Here is a 20,016-nt window from a genome sequence, read left to right on the forward strand (position 1 = left end):
GTTTGGAGTCCTGTGTCGGATGGAGTGATGGGAGGAGAGTTTCACCTAGGCCTGGCTTCAAAACATTGAGGTAGAAACTTCAGATAACAGAGGAAAATGAAAAGACTTCAGAATGTCAAGCAAATGGGTTATGCAAATTTTCATTCGAATACTATCAACTTTGAACAGATAACAAGTTTTATTCCACCTTCCATAATACTACTTTGAAATAAAAAATTATAGGGTATGTACATTCATGATATACTATATCCATAGTTGTGTAATGACTCTTTACTGAAGTACATCATTCATGAAAAACATTTTAAGACATTCCTTGCCAGCGATATTTCAATATTTTTCCTTCTTTTCACATATTGGTATTCATTGTACAATACCTGAATTCAAAATGATAAACTAATTACATTACTTGCAGTATGTTTGCAATAAATTTATAATCATGTGACTACATAAATTTTGTGACAAAGGAAGAGTGGGCATGTGACACAACTGTGGCATGAGGTGGGCGGTCAGAAAGCTGGTGTTGCCACATGGTGGGGTTGATTTAAGCCCTCAGTTAGCAGGCCAACAATTGGAGATGGCAGCAGCAATGGGGGGAAGCTTTGTCTGGGAAATTAATAGACAGATAGTAGACCACAGTTGTCCTGTCCCTAACTGTTGCAGCCCATAACTGATGATTTATGGAGGAATGGTCAGCAGTTGGTCAGTCCCTGGGTGTAATGTGTCTTACACTAGAGCCCACCACTGGGCTCACCTCTGGCCCGGGTCAGACACAGAATGGCTCCAGGACTGGTGCCAAAGGGTGGTCAGCACAGACCAGCACAAGAGCTGGACTTCTTGTGGTCAGTATGAGATGTCTATGTTCTGTGATATTGATTGAAGTTTGTAAGTCATAGAACTATATCACAGGACATCCTTGATTTGTTGCAGGTCAACTTTAAGGTTACAGATATATGACTAGGGCAGAGGAACTGCCAACATGATTCATCTCCAAATGCACATCCGCACTGACTGCTTCACTACTAATTGAGCAGATGATGGTGTATCATCATTTCTGAAGTCTTGCATCAATATTTCTGTTGAAAACAGAACTTTAATCTACTATAATATAAGTACAGCAATATTTAGACAATTAAACCAATCAACATGATCTATTAATTAGAACTTCAAATTGATACCTCTCAGAAATGAAGGCACACACAAAAATACTATTCCTTCCTCAACTACTGACAGAATGCATGCAGTGTGCAGTAGGGGACAGAGGTACATTGAGAGTGTCAGCTTTATCTGGTGTCGGGGGTCAGCCTGGAGGCTGGGGCTGCTGATGTTGGTAGGACAACTAATCTTGTCTCCCCATCCCACACAGACAGCTGGGTGATACCAGTGGGCTCCATGACAACCACGCATGGCTGTCCCTGATAGTGGCAACAGGGTAGCTACATAATGGACGGTTTCTCTCAGTCACATAGAAGGTCCTTGATAAGGCATGGACCAGTTCCAACAGGATTTAGTTACACTGAGCAAAGGATAAACATCTAGACAAGGTCTTCTAGTTAGAAATAACAAATAGAATGAAGCCCCATGTCTTTATGAGAAGAAACATTCACTATGGCTTTCACAGTGATCTGTTGTGACAATTTAGATTCAGGTGTGTTGACTAGACCCTCACATAAGTTTTGTTAATGGTTCTTATATGATGACACAAGTTTTGTGCTACTTTGTCTGCATGTCCTCCTTTACCTTTCCTCATGATCAAGATATGTGATCTGTCCACATGGTATATGAGCGACACAGACAGAGTCAGCTATCATGCAGATGTGTGCTTGTGAATGTGCTAGATGTCGACTGAATGTCATATACCGCACCTACAAAAATGTCACTGGAGGATCTGACCTTCAAAATGTTTACACAAGACATGCAATCAGGTACCATGGGTGCAGATTTCACCCTTCACTTGTATCTGACACTAGGCACATACAAGGGACAAAGACATCCTGTGATACTGCCTCCTCTACACCGCCCTTCACAGAAGTGACATGGTGTTATCAGAGACGCCCATCAGTCCTCTCCAACAGCTACACCGGCACAATACCAGATTGTCTACAAATAGGCATGATCCTTGTTCTCAACTGAAATATGTACTCTTATACATATCTTCTTCATACAGCATCAAAATTCACATTCCACATTTCAATTATACATTTGTAAGTTAAATTCTAATTTGTGTAGCTGGATGCATTCATGGAGGTAATATGAATTGACATTGTTCTTAGTATGGAGACATGGTCTTGTAAACAACACATTGTGATATTTTCCTTCGAATCTAGTGAATTAGAGTGACATTATTCTTAGTATGGAGACAAGGTCTTGTTGTAAACAATACATTGTGATATTTCCTTCGAATCTAGTGACTTAGAGTGACATTGTTCTTAGTATGGAGACAAGGTCTTGTTGTAAACAATACATTGTGATATTTCCTTCGAATCTAGTGACTTAGAGTGACATTGTTCTTAGTATGGAGACAAGGTCTTGTTGTAAACAATACATTGTGATATTTCCTTCGAATCTAGTGACTTAGAGTGACATTGTTCTTAGTATGGAGACAAGGTCTTGTTGTAAACAATACATTGTGATATTTCCTTCGAATCTAGTGACTTAGAGTGACATTATTCTTAGTATGGAGACAAGGTCTTGTACTAAACAATACATTGTGATATTTCCTTCGAATCTAGTGACTTAGAGTGACATTGTTCTTAATATGGAGACAAGGTCTTGTAACAATACATTGTGATATTTTCTTCAAATGTAGTGACTTAGAGTGACATTGTTCTTAGTATGGAAATATGGTCTTGTAAACAACACATTGTGATATTTTCCTTCGAATCTAGTGAATTAGAGTGACATTATTCTTAGTATGGAGACAAGGTCTTGTTGTAAACAATACATTGTGATATTTCCTTCGAATCTAGTGACTTAGAGTGACATTGTTCTTAGTATGGAGACAAGGTCTTGTTGTAAACAATACATTGTGATATTTCCTTCGAATCTAGTGACTTAGAGTGACATTGTTCTTAGTATGGAGACAAGGTCTTGTTGTAAACAATACATTGTGATATTTCCTTCGAATCTAGTGACTTAGAGTGACATTGTTCTTAGTATGGAGACAAGGTCTTGTTGTAAACAATACATTGTGATATTTCCTTCGAATCTAGTGACTTAGAGTGACATTATTCTTAGTATGGAGACAAGGTCTTGTACTAAACAATACATTGTGATATTTCCTTCGAATCTAGTGACTTAGAGTGACATTGTTCTTAATATGGAGACAAGGTCTTGTAACAATACATTGTGATATTTTCTTCAAATGTAGTGACTTAGAGTGACATTGTTCTTAGTATGGAGACATGGTCTTGTTGTAAACAATACATTGTGATATTTCCTTCGAATCTAGTGACTTTGAGTGACATTGTTCTTAATATGGAGACAAGGTCTTGTTGTAAACAATACATTGTGATATTTCCTTCGAATCTAGTGACTTAGAGTGACATTGTTCTTAGTATGGAGACAAGGTCTTGTTGTAAACAATACATTGTGATATTTCCTTCGAATCTAGTGACTTAGAGTGACATTGTTCTTAATATGGAGACAAGGTCTTGTAACAATACATTGTGATATTTTCTTCAAATGTAGTGAATTAGAGTGACATTGTTTTTAGTATGGAGACATGGTCTTGTTGTAAACAATACATTGTGATATTTCCTTCGAATCTAGTGAATTAGGTGAGATGATAGACTCTGCATCCCGGCAAAAAATTCACACTCAGTATAAGTGACACTCTTTTGGATGAAATACTTTCAATAGCCACCAGAGAGTACATGCCTTGTACCTTACAACACAGATGTAAACAATGTATTTAGATCCGTGTTAAGCTCTATGAAGCTGAATACAAAATGAACGATTCTAAGTGTCATGTGTCACTATGACTAGCAATTATTCTCACAATGTCTCTAAATATGCACAATCCATTCCATGTCATGACTGTTTGCCAAACTCAGAAAACGAAGCCAAATACACAAATGTGCCACTACTCTGGGCTGGAACAATTGCTTTAATGGTCTCCCACAGAAAAGAATTCTATGACAACAAAATGTTCAAATTATCATTTTCGGCGAGATCTGGAAAACGTAGCCTGGCCTTAACGACCTCATCGTTAGGCTTTTGTACAGAGATGTTAATTGCCTCCTACTTTGCTTGTCATCTTGTTAATTTGGGGACAATAACTAAAATATTAATTTCAGTGGGAATAAATTATTCAAGGACTTGATGCACTTAATTCCCATCTGGCAATTACATTTATTATGTTGTCTTAATTACATTGTATAGGACCCCCACTGGTCCCAGGGGAGTGCAGGTCTTGTGACCCTCCCACAGCCAGCAGAGTGTTCCCTAACTCACGGGCCGGTGCTGGAAGTCAATAAAGTCAGGAGACATGACCATCATGGCACATGCAAATATGTGTGATACTGAATGTAATAACTATCACACTCTGGTGGACGGACACTGTACAATACAACATAACCTTTTATAAAACAATCCCTTACAACTGCAAAACTTGGTGGTAGAAATGAGGAGGTAATACATCTGTTTATCCTTGAGGCATGTGATATAAGGAATTATAACATCTGTTTGTATAGGCCCAACGTACCCAGATCATGTCCTGATATTCTTGCTATGACACTATCAACCACTGAGGTGTCAGGGTGCCATATAGAGTGACCTTATGTGATCATAAATCCCAAACCTTAACAAAGACTTAAGACAGTCAAAGCACTAAGGTTGTTATGCATAATGACAGCCCACTTATGATTTATAGACCATATTTACATAGCTAAACAAAGCAGTAAATAAATATAAAAATCCAAAGTTCTGACTCATGATATTCTATGGTAAAGATAGACTCTTAGACACCATAAATTTTGTATGAGAATCATCTAAAATTTCACAAAGACATGTAGGAAATATTGTGGGCTTATAATAGCATCTGTAAAGCAATACATGAGATAGTATCCCCTTAAAATTCCTGATTCCATTAATTTTCTCACTGAACAAGTACATGTTAGATTTGGATCTGTACTTATTTTTTGCTAACTGCAAGTCTTCTTAGTATCTTTTAGATAGGGTGGGTTTTTTTGTTAACAAAATACAATTTACATATTTTCATCAGAACTTGGGATTCTTGTGCAAAATACATTTACTCACTGACTCAATAGTAGACACAGTAAATGTTTATAAGTTTTGCAAAAAAACAAGAACATTATGTGTTTGCTACAAGTTTTTACTACACTGAGAGTTGTGTAACAACTGCGGCCACCTCAAGTTTGTGTCTAGTGGTAGGATATCTCAAAGCAAGACCACTTGTGTTCAGTCATATCACTTTCACTGTACAGATTACTAAACCCTGACATCAAAATGAATCTAACTAGTTGTGCATAATTTGGATATATGAAATATTGATGATTCCTTCTAAATGATGATTTTTTTCATTTAGTAAGTCAACAGACTCTAGTCGTTCAACATTTTACAGAAATAAACTATTATAGGAATGAACTTGGGTCTAGTTTGTATGCAAACGTTACATGAAGGGGAAAAAAATCCATGAAAATCCCTGGGACTTCTCTAAGAAGTTGAATTAAGTTTGAAACATGACAAATGATGAACTATTTTAGGCTGAAAATACATTTTTTTCACTGAATTCAGATTTTGATAATTTATCCATCCAATTATTCGTAACCTTTGATCTTGTGTGCATTGAGAGATGTAGATCCCACACTGTGGTGACATCCCCCTTTCACCACTAGCAAAGTGCCGTCAAGTAATTTGCATGTATTTGTCTTCTTAGAACACACTGTCGATAATAAGTAGAAAATATTGAGACATTTGTCACTCCCTTACGACATTTACGACAACGAAGTGTTTATAGAGACTTTGGAGTCTTCAATCACTGAAAAAAACATGTCTAATGTTGGTGAAAATTTGTGCGGAAACGAACATAATTTTAATCGCAATGTATTTGTGTGAGACTGTGTGATTTCCGAGCTGTCATCAGGAAAGGCAGGAGAAATCAAAGACTACAATGAGTGCCGTCACAAAAATCATCGTTACTGTGGCGTTATGAGTGGCTGTCCTAATGAGGTGGGTCATTATACCAATCTCTTTTGACAGAGCACAAACACGGTTTCTCCAAGTATTTGGACAGTCTCTGTAATGTTTTGGGCCTGGCGAGTGGGCAATTGCCTGTGTGTTCCTGCCGGCTGTACCATGCTCTATGATTCATGCTAATATGGATGTTTGGCAAGTGTCAGCGCAATCAACCCCCGAAATATAACGATGGACGCAAACAGGCGGTGACAGGATGAAAACAAATGCACCGCAGAATCTGCGCCTTCATATTGATTTTCACTTGGCCATGAAGAAAAATGAGACAAAATAAAAGACTAATATACCCATCTCTTTGCCGCTTAATAGACAGCAAATTTTGTAAAGTTCTGATTTCTTAGACTCTTCACTTTGTGACCATCCAGGGCAAACATCTGAGAAATATTTCAACGTCGCCGGCAAATTAATCTTGTCTTGGCGATGTGGTCTTTTCGGCCGCTGCACACAGTACAGCAATTCAGTCGGGACCGATGTCAAAGACGGGTAAAGCCAATTATCGGGACATTCCATTGATTGTCAGTATTACATCTTCCCTGCATGAATTTGTCCACGTTTAAACCGACAGAGTTATGTTATCATCCAATTAGGAGACATTCACATTCAATGAACGGGAAAATTTTGCGTTGCGGAACTTTACCAACTTTGGTCATTATTGACAATCAGATGAATTACGAGTCTACAAGTACCTTGAGAAATAAATAAGTTTGACAGTCGGATATACTTAGGTCCAATCAGGACATTACGAAGATAAGCCTCTTGCCCTCGATCGCTACCACTTGTGTGTGGTAATCATGGCTACCTACTCACAAGACAAAATATAGTTCCCGGGATGATTATTCTGTTACGTCATGATGACAAGTGCCTTTTACACAGCAATATCAAATTGCCAATATTATGTTTGATCTTAAGAGTACTTTGTAAATGTTTAACCAATTGATGAAAGGTTAAAGACCAAGTCCTTTTTTCAACTCCAAATAATAGGATATAGATGTTATTCTTTAATTGTCACTTAATCATGTGGGTAGTAACTACATATAAACTTTCACCTTATAAACTGCTTATTTCTTGATTTGGACACATGTTCTGTGTTTGGGCATGGGCAAACATGGATTTTTTTATTCAGTCAAAGTTCCTTTATCCCTTCTGGAAAAATCTAGAAAATTTTGTGTATGCTCCCAGTTACAGAGGAAATGTTTGATGAGAAAGTTCAGTCATTATTATGCTAGATTTTTACAACTCTTAATGACCAAAGAAAGTAACTGTAATAAAGCATTTCCCCTGAAAGTCAATAACTGTAATACCTTGCCCTCTGCCAAGTATGTACAAATACCTGGAGTTCGATAGAAGAACACTTTCATTGACAGAGTACACCTTGCATCTTGGCAAACTAATTTTTACGCCCTGTAATTTTGGCTTACTCCAGCTTTAAACTGCCATGAACTGTATGTTCACCAACACTCAATTAGTGAAAAATTATCATTATAAAAGTTTGCCAATATTTCCCCAACTCTAATGATGATGTGATCCATAATTAGCATGGCAGTAAATAAGCATGGCCAAGTCAGTGAGAGATTCTCTAACTTTATTGGTAGACGAAGTGCAAGATGATAAATTATTCAGGATTATTTTGTCATATTATCTTGATGCACAATTTCATTTTTAAGCTCTGGAAGATATGGAACGGATCAAGTAATGTCTTCTCACAAGCATCTACCTGAGTGAATACATCCTGTTACACATGATATAATTTAGTGCTGTCTGTACATGGATATTGAATCATCAATGATATTTCAGTCACTTTGTAAATATCCAAAAGAGTTTAATCCTCAAAGGAATTCAGTTGTTACATATTTGCATAACAAATATAACCTTTCAAAATATTTAAATATTTTTAGATTTGTTGCCAAACAACACTCCCAAGGAAGCATCACTCAAATCCAGCTGTTGACATGTTTTTATGTGCCTCCAGAATACTTGAAGCTGTGAAGACAATTTGACCACAAGGTACAACATGATATGTATGTTATTCTACCTGACACTATACACCAAGTGAGGGGGGCATACAGAACTGCCATCCCTTCAAACATGACAGCGATGGTGTAGTTGTAGAGTGCCGTCCCCCACGATGTACAGTAAGTGGACGGTTATGTTAGCAGTAATATCAGATCAGTGGAAGTAGGGCAGATAATCCCCCAACTCTACTGGGAGTGATCTGCCCTTGTTCCCACAGACTAATGGTCGCTCCAGAAAAGGCAGACGTGTCAGATGAATTAAGAATTCATTTGTCTTTATCATATGGTTTTCATTCACTTCAGTGATATACAAGGTGTAGATCATATCGTGTGGAGACAATATTTCAGAACGTTTCATTAAGTAGAATCATGCATAGGTCTGTTACAATGGAAAAAAAAATTAAAGTAAAACTTATAAATTCTAAAGTAAGGATCAATTCATGTTTATCACTGAGTTTTCATAGAGTTTGATTTGGTGAGGCATGGGAGTAATTCTTGGTTTCCCCTTTTGCACAGTTGTTGGAGATGCAATATTTGACAACTAGAAACAGTGGTCTTTTGCCTGTAAAAATTGATGCCGTCAGACAAAACAAATGTTCTAAATAAATTTTAATAAAAATTTAGTTTAGATAGTATATGTCGATATATCAAGCAAATTTTGCAAAACATGTGATAAAACATTTACTATACATCAAGTCAACCAGTAAACGGAGGCAAATTTGCAAATTACAGGGCTTACTTTTTTCTCTTTTGATTTATGCTTTAGATATACGTATCAAAATCAAACACAGTGATCAACACACCGGGTTATGAATTCCTCCAACTAGAGGAAATGACAAGTGACATATTGTCTGTCATGATGATTTACCATAATGGCATACTCTTTAATTTATTTCAGACCTCTATCTCATATGCAACTCTCCTGTCAGATGAGTTCACACAAGAAGCATGTTGTTTCTAATTAAGTTTCTTCTAAGTTTCATGAGAATGAAACTAGGGAGTTAATATATATTTCATGATTAGAAAAAGAGGAACTATATAAAGGTGAAGCCATAGTGTCTTCCATGGCTGTATTTCAGGGGTAAACAAGTGTTGTTTTAACTGAGTGTATTCCCGTAATGTGACACCAGCACATGTACAAAATGTAATTGATTTCACAAATATACTTTATTTCCGAGCCGTGATGTAAGACTGCCATCGTTTACCAAGCACACGACTCCCATGCCGATCACGTAATTGATAAAACGACTGTCAACAAAGTGGCTTTTCATCCCAGATGTAATTTTAAAAACAGAATTACGCAGCTACAAGCCTGAATGTGCTAAAGTCAAAACAAAACCATTTTAGTTTTAGTTAGCCTGGGGATCTCAAAGCACTTAAAATTTACGGCCATTTTTCCCCTAGACAGGACCCTGGCTGGGTTAACAGATGACGAAAAATGGAGTTTTACTTCTGGGACTTTTTTGAAAGAGAAAAAGATACTGGATTCAATTAGCATTGTTTAGAGCATCTGCAGTAGCTGTGTCACTCCAGAACCTAAATACCTCTGTGACCTTTATTTTACAATCTCTCGTCTTGCTCAACATATATAGCAACACAGGATCCCACACTAGTGAAACGTAACTAGGGCCTTAGGGGACATAGCCTGGACCAGACACAGGCAAGCCCACTTCCTCGTAGTCTGCAGGGAAACATTTCACTTCAGGCCTCACTCTATTCTCTACATTTTGTTCCTGAGCTCTGAGATAGATCTTGTAAATTAAATGGTAAAAGTATTGTTAGAATGTCATCATCTCATATTTAAGATTGATATATGATGAATAATTAATTGGTCATCTAATTACAGGGACGTGAAATAAAACAAGTTCTAAAACTTCTACATAAACCTAAGAAAAAGTGTTGTTAGTGATACAATTATGCCTCATGATGAATTACTCAATTCCATTTCAACTGTGCAAAAAGACGTTTCCTTCCCTGAAACTAATGGGTAATGTGGTATATGACACAAGGTTCAATAAACAAATACAAAAGCAGATACATTAATGGGTAATGACAAATTGCACATAATACAAGCCATTCATTAAAGTGACTTGGCTAACATCCATGGTGAAATGTCTGGTTGGTTGTTACCCACAGCAAGACATGGGGTGACCATGGTGCTGGCTAGCTGGTTCCAAGTTCAACCCCATCCAGCAGCATGTGTTAAATGAATATTCCCTGAAACAACCTGGCCTTGTGGTATATCTACAGAGGAAACTGACAGTAGAGTTTGTGTGATTCATTGACAATGACACGAGACATCACTGATGATAATTACACAGTGTAATTGCCATGTCTAGAAGAACAAATGAGGACAAGGTAACACTCTTCCTCCACAGGTAACAGCATTACTGAACAGGTATTGCACATGACAGTGAGTCTGGAGCAGATGCCACCAGCAGACGTCAACAGCAGATGGGGGCTGTATCATTTATAAACACCCAGACTTGAGTAGATAGGACCTGGGCAGGATGTTCTGATGAGGGATAGCAAGGACACAGCAGCACACACCACGGCAGCAGCACTGGCGGACAGACTCCCTCCCCCCTACATCACCGGTGAACACTGGCGGCAGCTCAGCCATACAAGGGCATGTGACTTGTCTTGGATACTACACCAAATGCCAAGGAAACATCTGTCCGAAGGAAGAGTAGTAAGTTGTGTTGAGGAGCTAGAGGACACTAGCCTGGAGGAGATAGTGTAGAGGGGGGAGGGACAGAAGAATAGGGGAGGGGGAAGCTGACAAACATCTCTGCATGGGAAGAGGAGACTCAGAGGAATAAAAGAATTCCATTGTCCTGCTGTTGTGCATTCCATCACTAGCTGAACATAAACATGACATTCACTTCCCTGTGTGGAGCTAAGCCTTACCATTAACTAATAAACAATGCTAAATGAAGGTAACATTCAACAAATGGTAACAACTGGAAACTTGGGTTTCGTAAATAGTTTTGTATAATTGGACAATGTAAAAGAGGAGCCAGAATTATTATTGAAGCAGACCACACACGCTGATTTATCAACTTGACAAAGGGTTGATTGCCTTATGATCAATTATTAACAAGTTGGCTTTGATGACATAAGAACAGAAGTGTCCCATCTGATTTTACTCCTTGAAAATTAAACTTTTTTTCTACTTGTAAAATGGCCTAAAATGAATTGAAGAAAGAAAGTAAAATTTAACTTCTTAAGTTTCACTTCAAAAGAATGAAAAAAGAACAATGTCCAAAATGATGAAATATTAAGAGCAAGATTTCTCAAAAAACATCTGATGTTGCCACAAATAGTGACAAATTCTGCCAAGTGTTGAGGAAAATGAGATTAGATGGTGAGTTAGAAGTTTGACAGTAGGACAGTACCAGGCAGTCAATGTGTGATCATGGGGAACAGCTGAGATGGTAACTGCAGTGGAGGAGAAAAAAGGCTGGACACAGATGGACACAGAGAAGATTAGGACTGAACTGATGAGGCAGGATGTGTGGGGAACGAGAAGGATGCTGGCACTATCTCCTGGACTCACTTTTCCCTAGATGCAGCTTGGCTACAACCACACTCAGCCAGGGGCCACAGCAACAAGGAACTACCATGAACAACAACTACATGAAACCTAGTCATGATCAATCAACAACAACAGATCTAAATAGTGTGCCAAATATACAAAAGTAAACGAATTAAAACTTTATAAATTTATAAAATTGTTCCCCTTTCAAAGTAGCCATCAGATATGTCTTTTCATTAATCAGTTTTTGGCCACAACATGAATGAACATATCAGTCACAGAATGAATGCCACCAGTTTGATAGCTGCCATGTTGGACTTATAAAACTGTTTGACCCTTTGCTAGTGAAAGTGTTACCCAAGGTGTTTTAGTTAAAGGGGAGAAGTCAATATTGGACCTTGGTTCCAGACAGACCATTGGAGTGCGATCAATGTGGTCATTGCAGTGAGTGAGGTAATTCCACTGTCTCCCCCACCCTGCAGGGGGACCTGTAGTTGGAGTCTGTCAGCTCTAGTTATCACTTACAGCCCTTCTCAGGGCCAACCAACCCGGTGACATTTACACTGCTAGTACTGCGTTACATCTGTCTCGCCAGGCCCACAATCAGTAGAAATCAGGTTACACTACTACAATGTGATTCTGATTGACCAGTGCTTAAATCTATGAGAAAATCAAGGATTTCACTGTAGATTACAGGGGACGTTTGTCTCCCTACCACCTACCGACCTCCCTAGAGGTCAAGGGAGACAACTACCCATCTATACATCTTGTCCCCAGACAGCAAATTCTGGCTCTTGAAAGTTACCAAAACTTGTTCACAGACATTGAGTAGCAGTACATGGGGAAGGAATGGATGGCCTTGTGGTTCACAAAAGAACAATTCAAATTTACATATTGCAAATGAGAATGGACATTGTTGACAACATTTAATGTATTATGAGAGGACGATCAATCATTTCATTCTATCTGACACTGTCCCATCTTGAGCAATACTCTAGAGAATGATATAAAATAACACATTCACTTATCCCGATTAGCTCCAAGATGGCAGTGATACACAAAGAGTACATGTGGACCATATGTTGGGCAGCGTATCTATAGACTCATTACACAAATACCTATGTAATACATAATGTAACTTCTTTATCTTTAAGTCAAAATGAAATCCTGATTTGTATTACTATTATTTTCTGTTAATAATTATGTATGTTTATGTGCATTTAACTCTGTATAAATGTGTGTGATTCAAGATGTTTTGTCATTTAAACACTGCATCTGTAATGGATTTTATTCTACAATAAATATTATTTTATCTATCTTTTCTTATCCTGACACCATCAATGCATCATTATTAATCATTTTTCTATGGAACTTTTAGCTAACTATTCAAGCCAAAGAATAACCAAGCATTGAATGTATTATAAATCCCAGCATAAAACAAAGACAGCAGCATTATCCGCAGCCATGCCCCATTACCCCCAAGACAAGCGCCTTGTTGATTGCATCACTGTGCATTACCTTCTTGCCATAACCTGACCCAGCTTTATCTAGTAATTCTAGGAGGCTAGGCTTCAAGCCTGTATCTACTGTCCAGCGGCCAGTAGCAGTATGTACTTTCATCTGTTACCTAAACAAAGAGGGCCCACAGCTGACCACAAAGCAATTAACACCAGGAAGTGATTAGAGACGGGATAGGATTCCGGTCTGGTGGCAGTTTGCAACAGCCTTATCTCCTAACTGTATCTAACAGGACAATCAATGGGGCTGGATCACTTCTGATAACAAGAGAAAGCTTCAAAATGTCTTTGAGGGAATTACTTGGCCATATTCTTCCAATTTTAGGCCATGTCTCCTGGCCAGGAGCATTAAGGTATGAGAAATGTGGGAGGCATGTGAAGTTTATGGTATAGGGGATGATAACAGTTTGTAACTCACTTGTATGATCATGTAACTTTCCTGTAACAAATCAAAGGAACTGTTGCACCTTCTTACCATTCTATCACTAAAAGTTATATATTCACACCAGAAAAACTTTTTAATTACAAAACATGAATAAAACAAATTTTCTGAAAACACATCCCATGTCCCACATCAATTTGTATCCCAATCCATCCATTTAACCATAAAAAACCTGAAAGGAAAATCATGAAAGTGATGTTTTGTTCAAGACATTATTCCTCCATAAGTCAATCCAGCACCTCCTTGTTTATCATATTTGCAGTAAACAGGAATAACTTGTAGCAATGTAAGCAGTACATACAACTCTTCCTCTGCAAAGCTCCACAAATATCTTAATAACTCTTAACCAAACCAATATTGTTGCTAATGAAACCATTATGAATGCACCTACACAAGTAAATGATGTTTGCCACTGAAATATGCTCCAAGTGACCCACCGATCGCAAGCACCTGCGTAATAGACTTGTAGAGGACTTTACAGAGGTGATAACATGATTAACAGCATAGCATACAAATGCTTATATTGCACACCTTAATAGAGGGATTAAGTTGTATTTAAACACAGGAAGCTGTCATAAATTATAAGTGATGATAGATTTCTCATGTCTGCATCATTAGTATGACATGATCACACACACGAAAGTAATGAAACTTGCGAATGATCTCAAACCTATTCTACACGTTTAAGCCATTCTTCAGTTGCACATGCAACATCAAAGTGTTATAATCATGATCAGGATTACTTACATGACAAATGTACATTTATTCATATTGTATCTAGCAGATAATGGACATAAAATGTTATGTTATATGACAAAGAATTATAGTTCTCAAAAGGGATATATAAGGTATTTTGCATAAATGACAATCATGCCATGCATGTCCCTTGGAGATATGCATAAATCTGGCACATCTTCCTGTTTGGATAATCACTTTTGGTGTTGTCTCTCAGGCAGGCATTGATGGTACCTGACATTTGACAAACTTGCCTCACACACACCATTTCCTGGTCCCTACCCCACTACTCCCTTCCCTCTCCCCTAATGCCAAACTTGGTCTCAGCTGACTATGTTTTTAAAGTGTGAATTAGAAACCACATTTGATGGGAGAACATTTTGCAGAAACAACTTTGGCACACAGGGAAAGCTAACCTTGAGAAACAATGTCATAAGATAAGGGTAATGCAAGCCTCTTTGAACTTAACCATTCTAAAATTTGATTGATATGCTATTTAAACTATTTAACTTTAAGTGTTGTCATATTTGAGGGGTATATCATATTTCCTGCTATGATTAACGACAGTTAGTTTTAAGTGATATATAATGTGTAAAAAGCCACTGGCTTCAAAGACAATGTTATGTAATATTTTTTTAAACAAACAGGAACAACATAAATTCTTTCTTGGGATTTCATATCATAGATTAAATTTGTCTGTATTCTATTATTGGTAAATGATGTAAAAATATCAAAATCTGAAAATGGATAAAAATAAGCTGATGGGAAGTAGTGCTATTTCTAATTGCTTTACATCAATCAATCAATCATCATTTGCTCTATATATTCTGTGTTTCATTGTTTACTTGTTTATTTTAAAACTAAGAAATACTAGTTAATTATGAGGAAGTATACACAAATAAAGAAAGGCATAGAATTCAAGTAACACAGTATGGTGTTTGTCTCAGATGCATGTGCCTCTCTGTCACACCATCTCTGCTGACACAGAAATCTTAGTCACCTATTCCATGTGAAATTATGGACAGTTGAAATCTTTTCCAAAATACACTACATGATCTACATATTTCAAATGTACAACAAGTTCTTGTCAATGAGAACTTTTCAAGGGTTTTTCCACATGAAAGAAAGTTACCGCTGGGCTGTACCTACACAGATTAGAAAAGAGCAAAACCATTATTTGTTTTTAACTACCTCTCAAAACATAAATGTTTTAAAGTGTCAACATCCTTCAGCAGTGGGATTTTGATATATTCAGTACCGTGAACCAATGTACAATGGTACTACAGAAGTGAGCAGCTACAGGCAATCCCCAGTGTACATGTATGTGAAACAGTCATCAACATCTACCTATTGCCACATGCAGAACTACTCAAGCAATACCTGTTAACACATACAGAAAAGTCAAGTTTCACTTCTGCCATACTGTCACACAAGTACATGTAAACGATAAAGACAAACACATGTATCTAGTATAGGCAAGTGAACTAGATGAATTATCTATGCAGTCATATACAGGTGTGAGACACTTACCGTGAGAGACCCAACCATGCTTGCATGTTTCACATTGACGGAGACAGGACTTTCCAGGGGGAGAAGCATTCACACAAACAGTTGGGGTGCGTACAACGGATGGCCTGGAAAAAGAATGCTGTTTTCATAGAAAACTCCGATTTCATAGCAGCAAAATGTCGTATAACATTGTGAAGGTTTGGTAGTCGAGGAGGTCTGTCAAACATCCGTATGTCCATGCTGCGATGGAAACTGCCACGACCATGAATATTCATTGCTTTGTTCTCCCTGGGGGTAACTCAAAGCACTAGTAGTAAAGCAGGTTGGTATGCAATTGTCTAATTCCCAAAACATGCATGTTTGCTATTTTGAAAAGTTATTTCATTTTGAGGAATACAGCTAGGGTGTGGAAATACACACACTGTCCTTATTTGAGAGGATGGCACTTTAAGCCAGAGGAAAAACTTTGGTCTGACAACTCTTCATTGCCTCTCAGAGTGTTCCAGCCTCTCTCTTAAACAGAAACAATTCCAAAAATCCCTGTTACTAAATGACAGATGCCCTGCGTAATAAGCGGGAGGCATGGAGTATAGGTAATGGACCAATGTGCGAGCCATAAATGAGGAGCGAACTTGTCGAGCATGTTAGACACATAATTTCATTTCATCTCATTATTGATGTGGACGGTTTTTTCTTACTCTCTCGATCGCCCTCCCTCTCTCGGCACGGATTCTTCATTCGAGACTGTTATTCTAGCTCAGGCCTAACGAGGCAGATTTTTATTGTCATGGTCTTAATAACAGTGATCTGGAGCTTCCTGGTAGTGAAGGAGGCGGGCGGCCACTGGTAAGGTCCGAGGAGGGAAGGGGCAGGGCTCGGAGGAAATTAACAAAAACTGCACATAGATTATGTTCCCTCACAAAGATAACATTACTCAACACTCCACTGCTGGTCAATGATTATGAAAATTTGATGAGAGATGATGGACAGGCGAGAAAAGTTGAAGGAACTAGTTATTATCGTGTGAGGCTAACAGATATTTAGTGGGTGCTGATATGTCGGTATCAGCAGAGTCCCACACAGTACAGCCCATCTTGTACTTGAGAGGACTCCGAGGAGGAGGAACTGCTACAGTTTGGTGTATTACAATCTCTCCAACTAGACATTGAAATATTTTAAAAACATCTAGGGTTCTGGAACATTAATGTTTCCATCCTCAGGTACATTTAAACAGGTAACAGAAAACATTTAAACAGGTAACAGAAAACATTTAAAACAGTTAACAGAAAACATTTAAAACAGTTAACAGTGAACGTTTTAAACAGCTTGTGTTCAGAATGATTCTTTTGTTCATTTCATTATCTAAACTGGCCACTTTGTACATGTATTAAAAGCATATTTGTAATCCTGCATATTGCTTAAATTCAATGAATTTCCCAAAGATCAAAATTAAATATCTGATATTTCTTTTGAAACAGAGGAATCATAAATCCAAAAATAAAAACAGCTCAACTAGACATGGACTGTCATTTCTGAATATAGAATTCTAAACAGCACTGGATTTAAATCAGCTCATAAAAATTGTCATGGGATTTGAAGTAAAGGAGGTGGGATTTGAATTCCTGACTCCTTCTAATTTCTCAATAAATTATTTCATCAAATATGGAAATGATTAAGATTCTTGTTCACAAACCTGTTGATCAAATACACGGAAATTTAGTCAAAAGTAGCTATTACGTGCAACATATAAGATAATATCTCACTTTTTCCAGGCTGTTATGTTGTATGTTTACCATGATCTTTATTAAAAAATTGTACTATCATGTGAAACTAAAACATCATAAGATTGCTTAAGTAGATTCATTTCATGTAAAATAGACTTGTCACCAAGAAACATAACAACCACAGAAACCATAAAAAGAATGATTATAATAATTAAGTTTCGAAAATCAACATACAGAAATAATACTCTTGTCTAAATAAACTTTCTATATAAGGCTCCTCTTTAGCCTTCACAAGCTATTAAATTTCCTATATTTCCAATCCTAACTCCCTCTCTATCGTCTCTTGTTGATGTTGTTAACATGATGAAAAAAATATTCCACTGATGATATTTCAATATTATTTTGTCAGGTTATTATTAGCTTTTCCTAGGGGAAGAGAAACGTCAAACTACAACATCAAATATTGCCATGTATTCATTACACCATACAATCCACATCCAGTTATGTTTGCACACAGATTATCTATAATTTCCCTGTTAAAAGCCCCCGAGCTGTGGAGTGAATTGCTACTGATATATTGAACAGATTTCTATAGAGCCCACTTGATTGGTTATGATGCAGGGAGGGTTGCGTCTACCTGTAAATCAGATGCTATGTGTATTTTGATTTATCCCCTTTCCTCTGCTGCTGTGAATGTATTGGGTGAGGAAGCTTCAATAAGTGGACACCCAAGCACTGTTCACTCCCAGGTATAAATCTCCACCATGGGACAACTGAACCATCCAATAACTTGAACTTTGCAGATTTCATGACCCTGTGGCTCCAAGAAACATACAGACATGGCTGGGCATGCTACTCCCGATGCTCTCTCGTTTGGTGCAGTAATTGAACAATTCTTTATTCTTTGTCAATACTTGTGTCGTGTGGTCATGAGAGACAGTGGGAGAAGGACAGATGCTGAGTTATAGGACATAAATACAATTGCTTTGACACAGAATGGAGACACCTGGAATTTTTCATGTCACGACTGACAAATCAAAGTCTGGGGAGTTGGGAAGACAGATGACTCTGCCACCGAAAATGTTGTTGCTGGAATCAGAGTTTGGTTTTATCAGATTAAAGCAGGAATTTGTCACTGACGTGACCATTGACTGAAGCTAAACGAGGATACTCTCTGATTCTGGGTGTCATTTGCACACTGCAGACTCGCTCGATTCCATCTTCTTAATTGGGACTGGTGGGGCTGGGTTTGGAGGAATGCCACACCACAGGGAGGAAAGAAGAACAGAGTGATTATTTGGCCAAACAGCTCTCTGTCAAGTTGTTGATGCAACAACAAAAGACCCTGCACTGCCATTTCTTGCAGATGATCATAAACGTCTTTTTGTGGTCCAGCAGATTATAGTTTTGGCATAATAAGAAGTATTCTGTTAAGAAGATATACAGACCAACTTGAAGTGTTGGTTGACGGCTGGTGGGTTCCCACAGGCACAGAGACCTCAATCGGGGTAATGAGTCCCCTTGATCAATATTGATCAATACCACAAAAATGTCTACCCTACGAGGACAGACAATACATCTCTATGACAAATCCAGCCAAGTTGTGGTGGACAATAAGCAGTAGTGGCATCACTCAGTTAGTGATTAGGGTGATTGAATGTCATTAACTGACTCTTTGACATGGGGCCTGGATTGCTGGGGACCAAGGGCAGCTATTGGGGACAAACGTGCCTGATGAATGCATGGGACGCACTAGGACCATCTCAATCATTTTAGCTTGTGAAACTCATTTTCCTGCCATAGCAAGATATATTGACATTGGGCTCAAATAACTTGAGAGCTGGTTGGGAGAGTGTCATGAAACTTCATCTCCAAACCCCATTTCTCCAGCTCCCATCTCTAGCATCTGTGGACTATAAATAGCCCCTTCCTCTCTCATCCTATCTCTGCACTGTCTACACTGTCATCTGACAAACTTCCCTTCCCCATCTCGCCAAGTTTTCTCAACAAATATTAGAGTCGCAGAAGATCTGGCAAAACTGACTAGACAATTCCACTGTCCATTTGATGAAGTATGGATGCTGTCTGTACCATCCCTTGTTTACCTCACTGTAGAATGACACAAGACTGATGATGACCTCTGAAGACGAGCCAAGGATGCGTAGTGCTGTATATATCCCATCTACAGATGCCTGCGATTCCTACCACTGAACCGTGAGCCAAACATGGGACTCATTCACACAAATAATCATTGATTTATCACTTCACCTTATAACTCCTCACCTCCACTCTTTCTCTCTGTCCACACACACCTTTACAACAAAGT

General features: G+C 38.0%; 1 protein-coding gene across 1 annotated transcript in view; it reads right to left on the bottom strand.

The window, feature by feature from the left end:
* LOC124262370 (zinc finger protein basonuclin-1-like) overlaps positions 1 to 20,016 on the bottom strand; it is a 70,336-nt gene that overhangs the window by 50,173 nt on the left and 147 nt on the right. The window contains 2 exon segments of the mRNA XM_046696854.1: positions 15,988 to 16,045; positions 16,047 to 16,091. Coding sequence (XP_046552810.1) covers positions 15,988 to 16,045; positions 16,047 to 16,091 — 103 coding nt within the window.

This window comes from Haliotis rubra, unplaced genomic scaffold (assembly GCF_003918875.1).
Source record: "Haliotis rubra isolate DU_JTF1 unplaced genomic scaffold, ASM391887v1 Scf833, whole genome shotgun sequence".
Classification (NCBI taxonomy): domain Eukaryota; kingdom Metazoa; phylum Mollusca; class Gastropoda; order Lepetellida; family Haliotidae; genus Haliotis; species Haliotis rubra.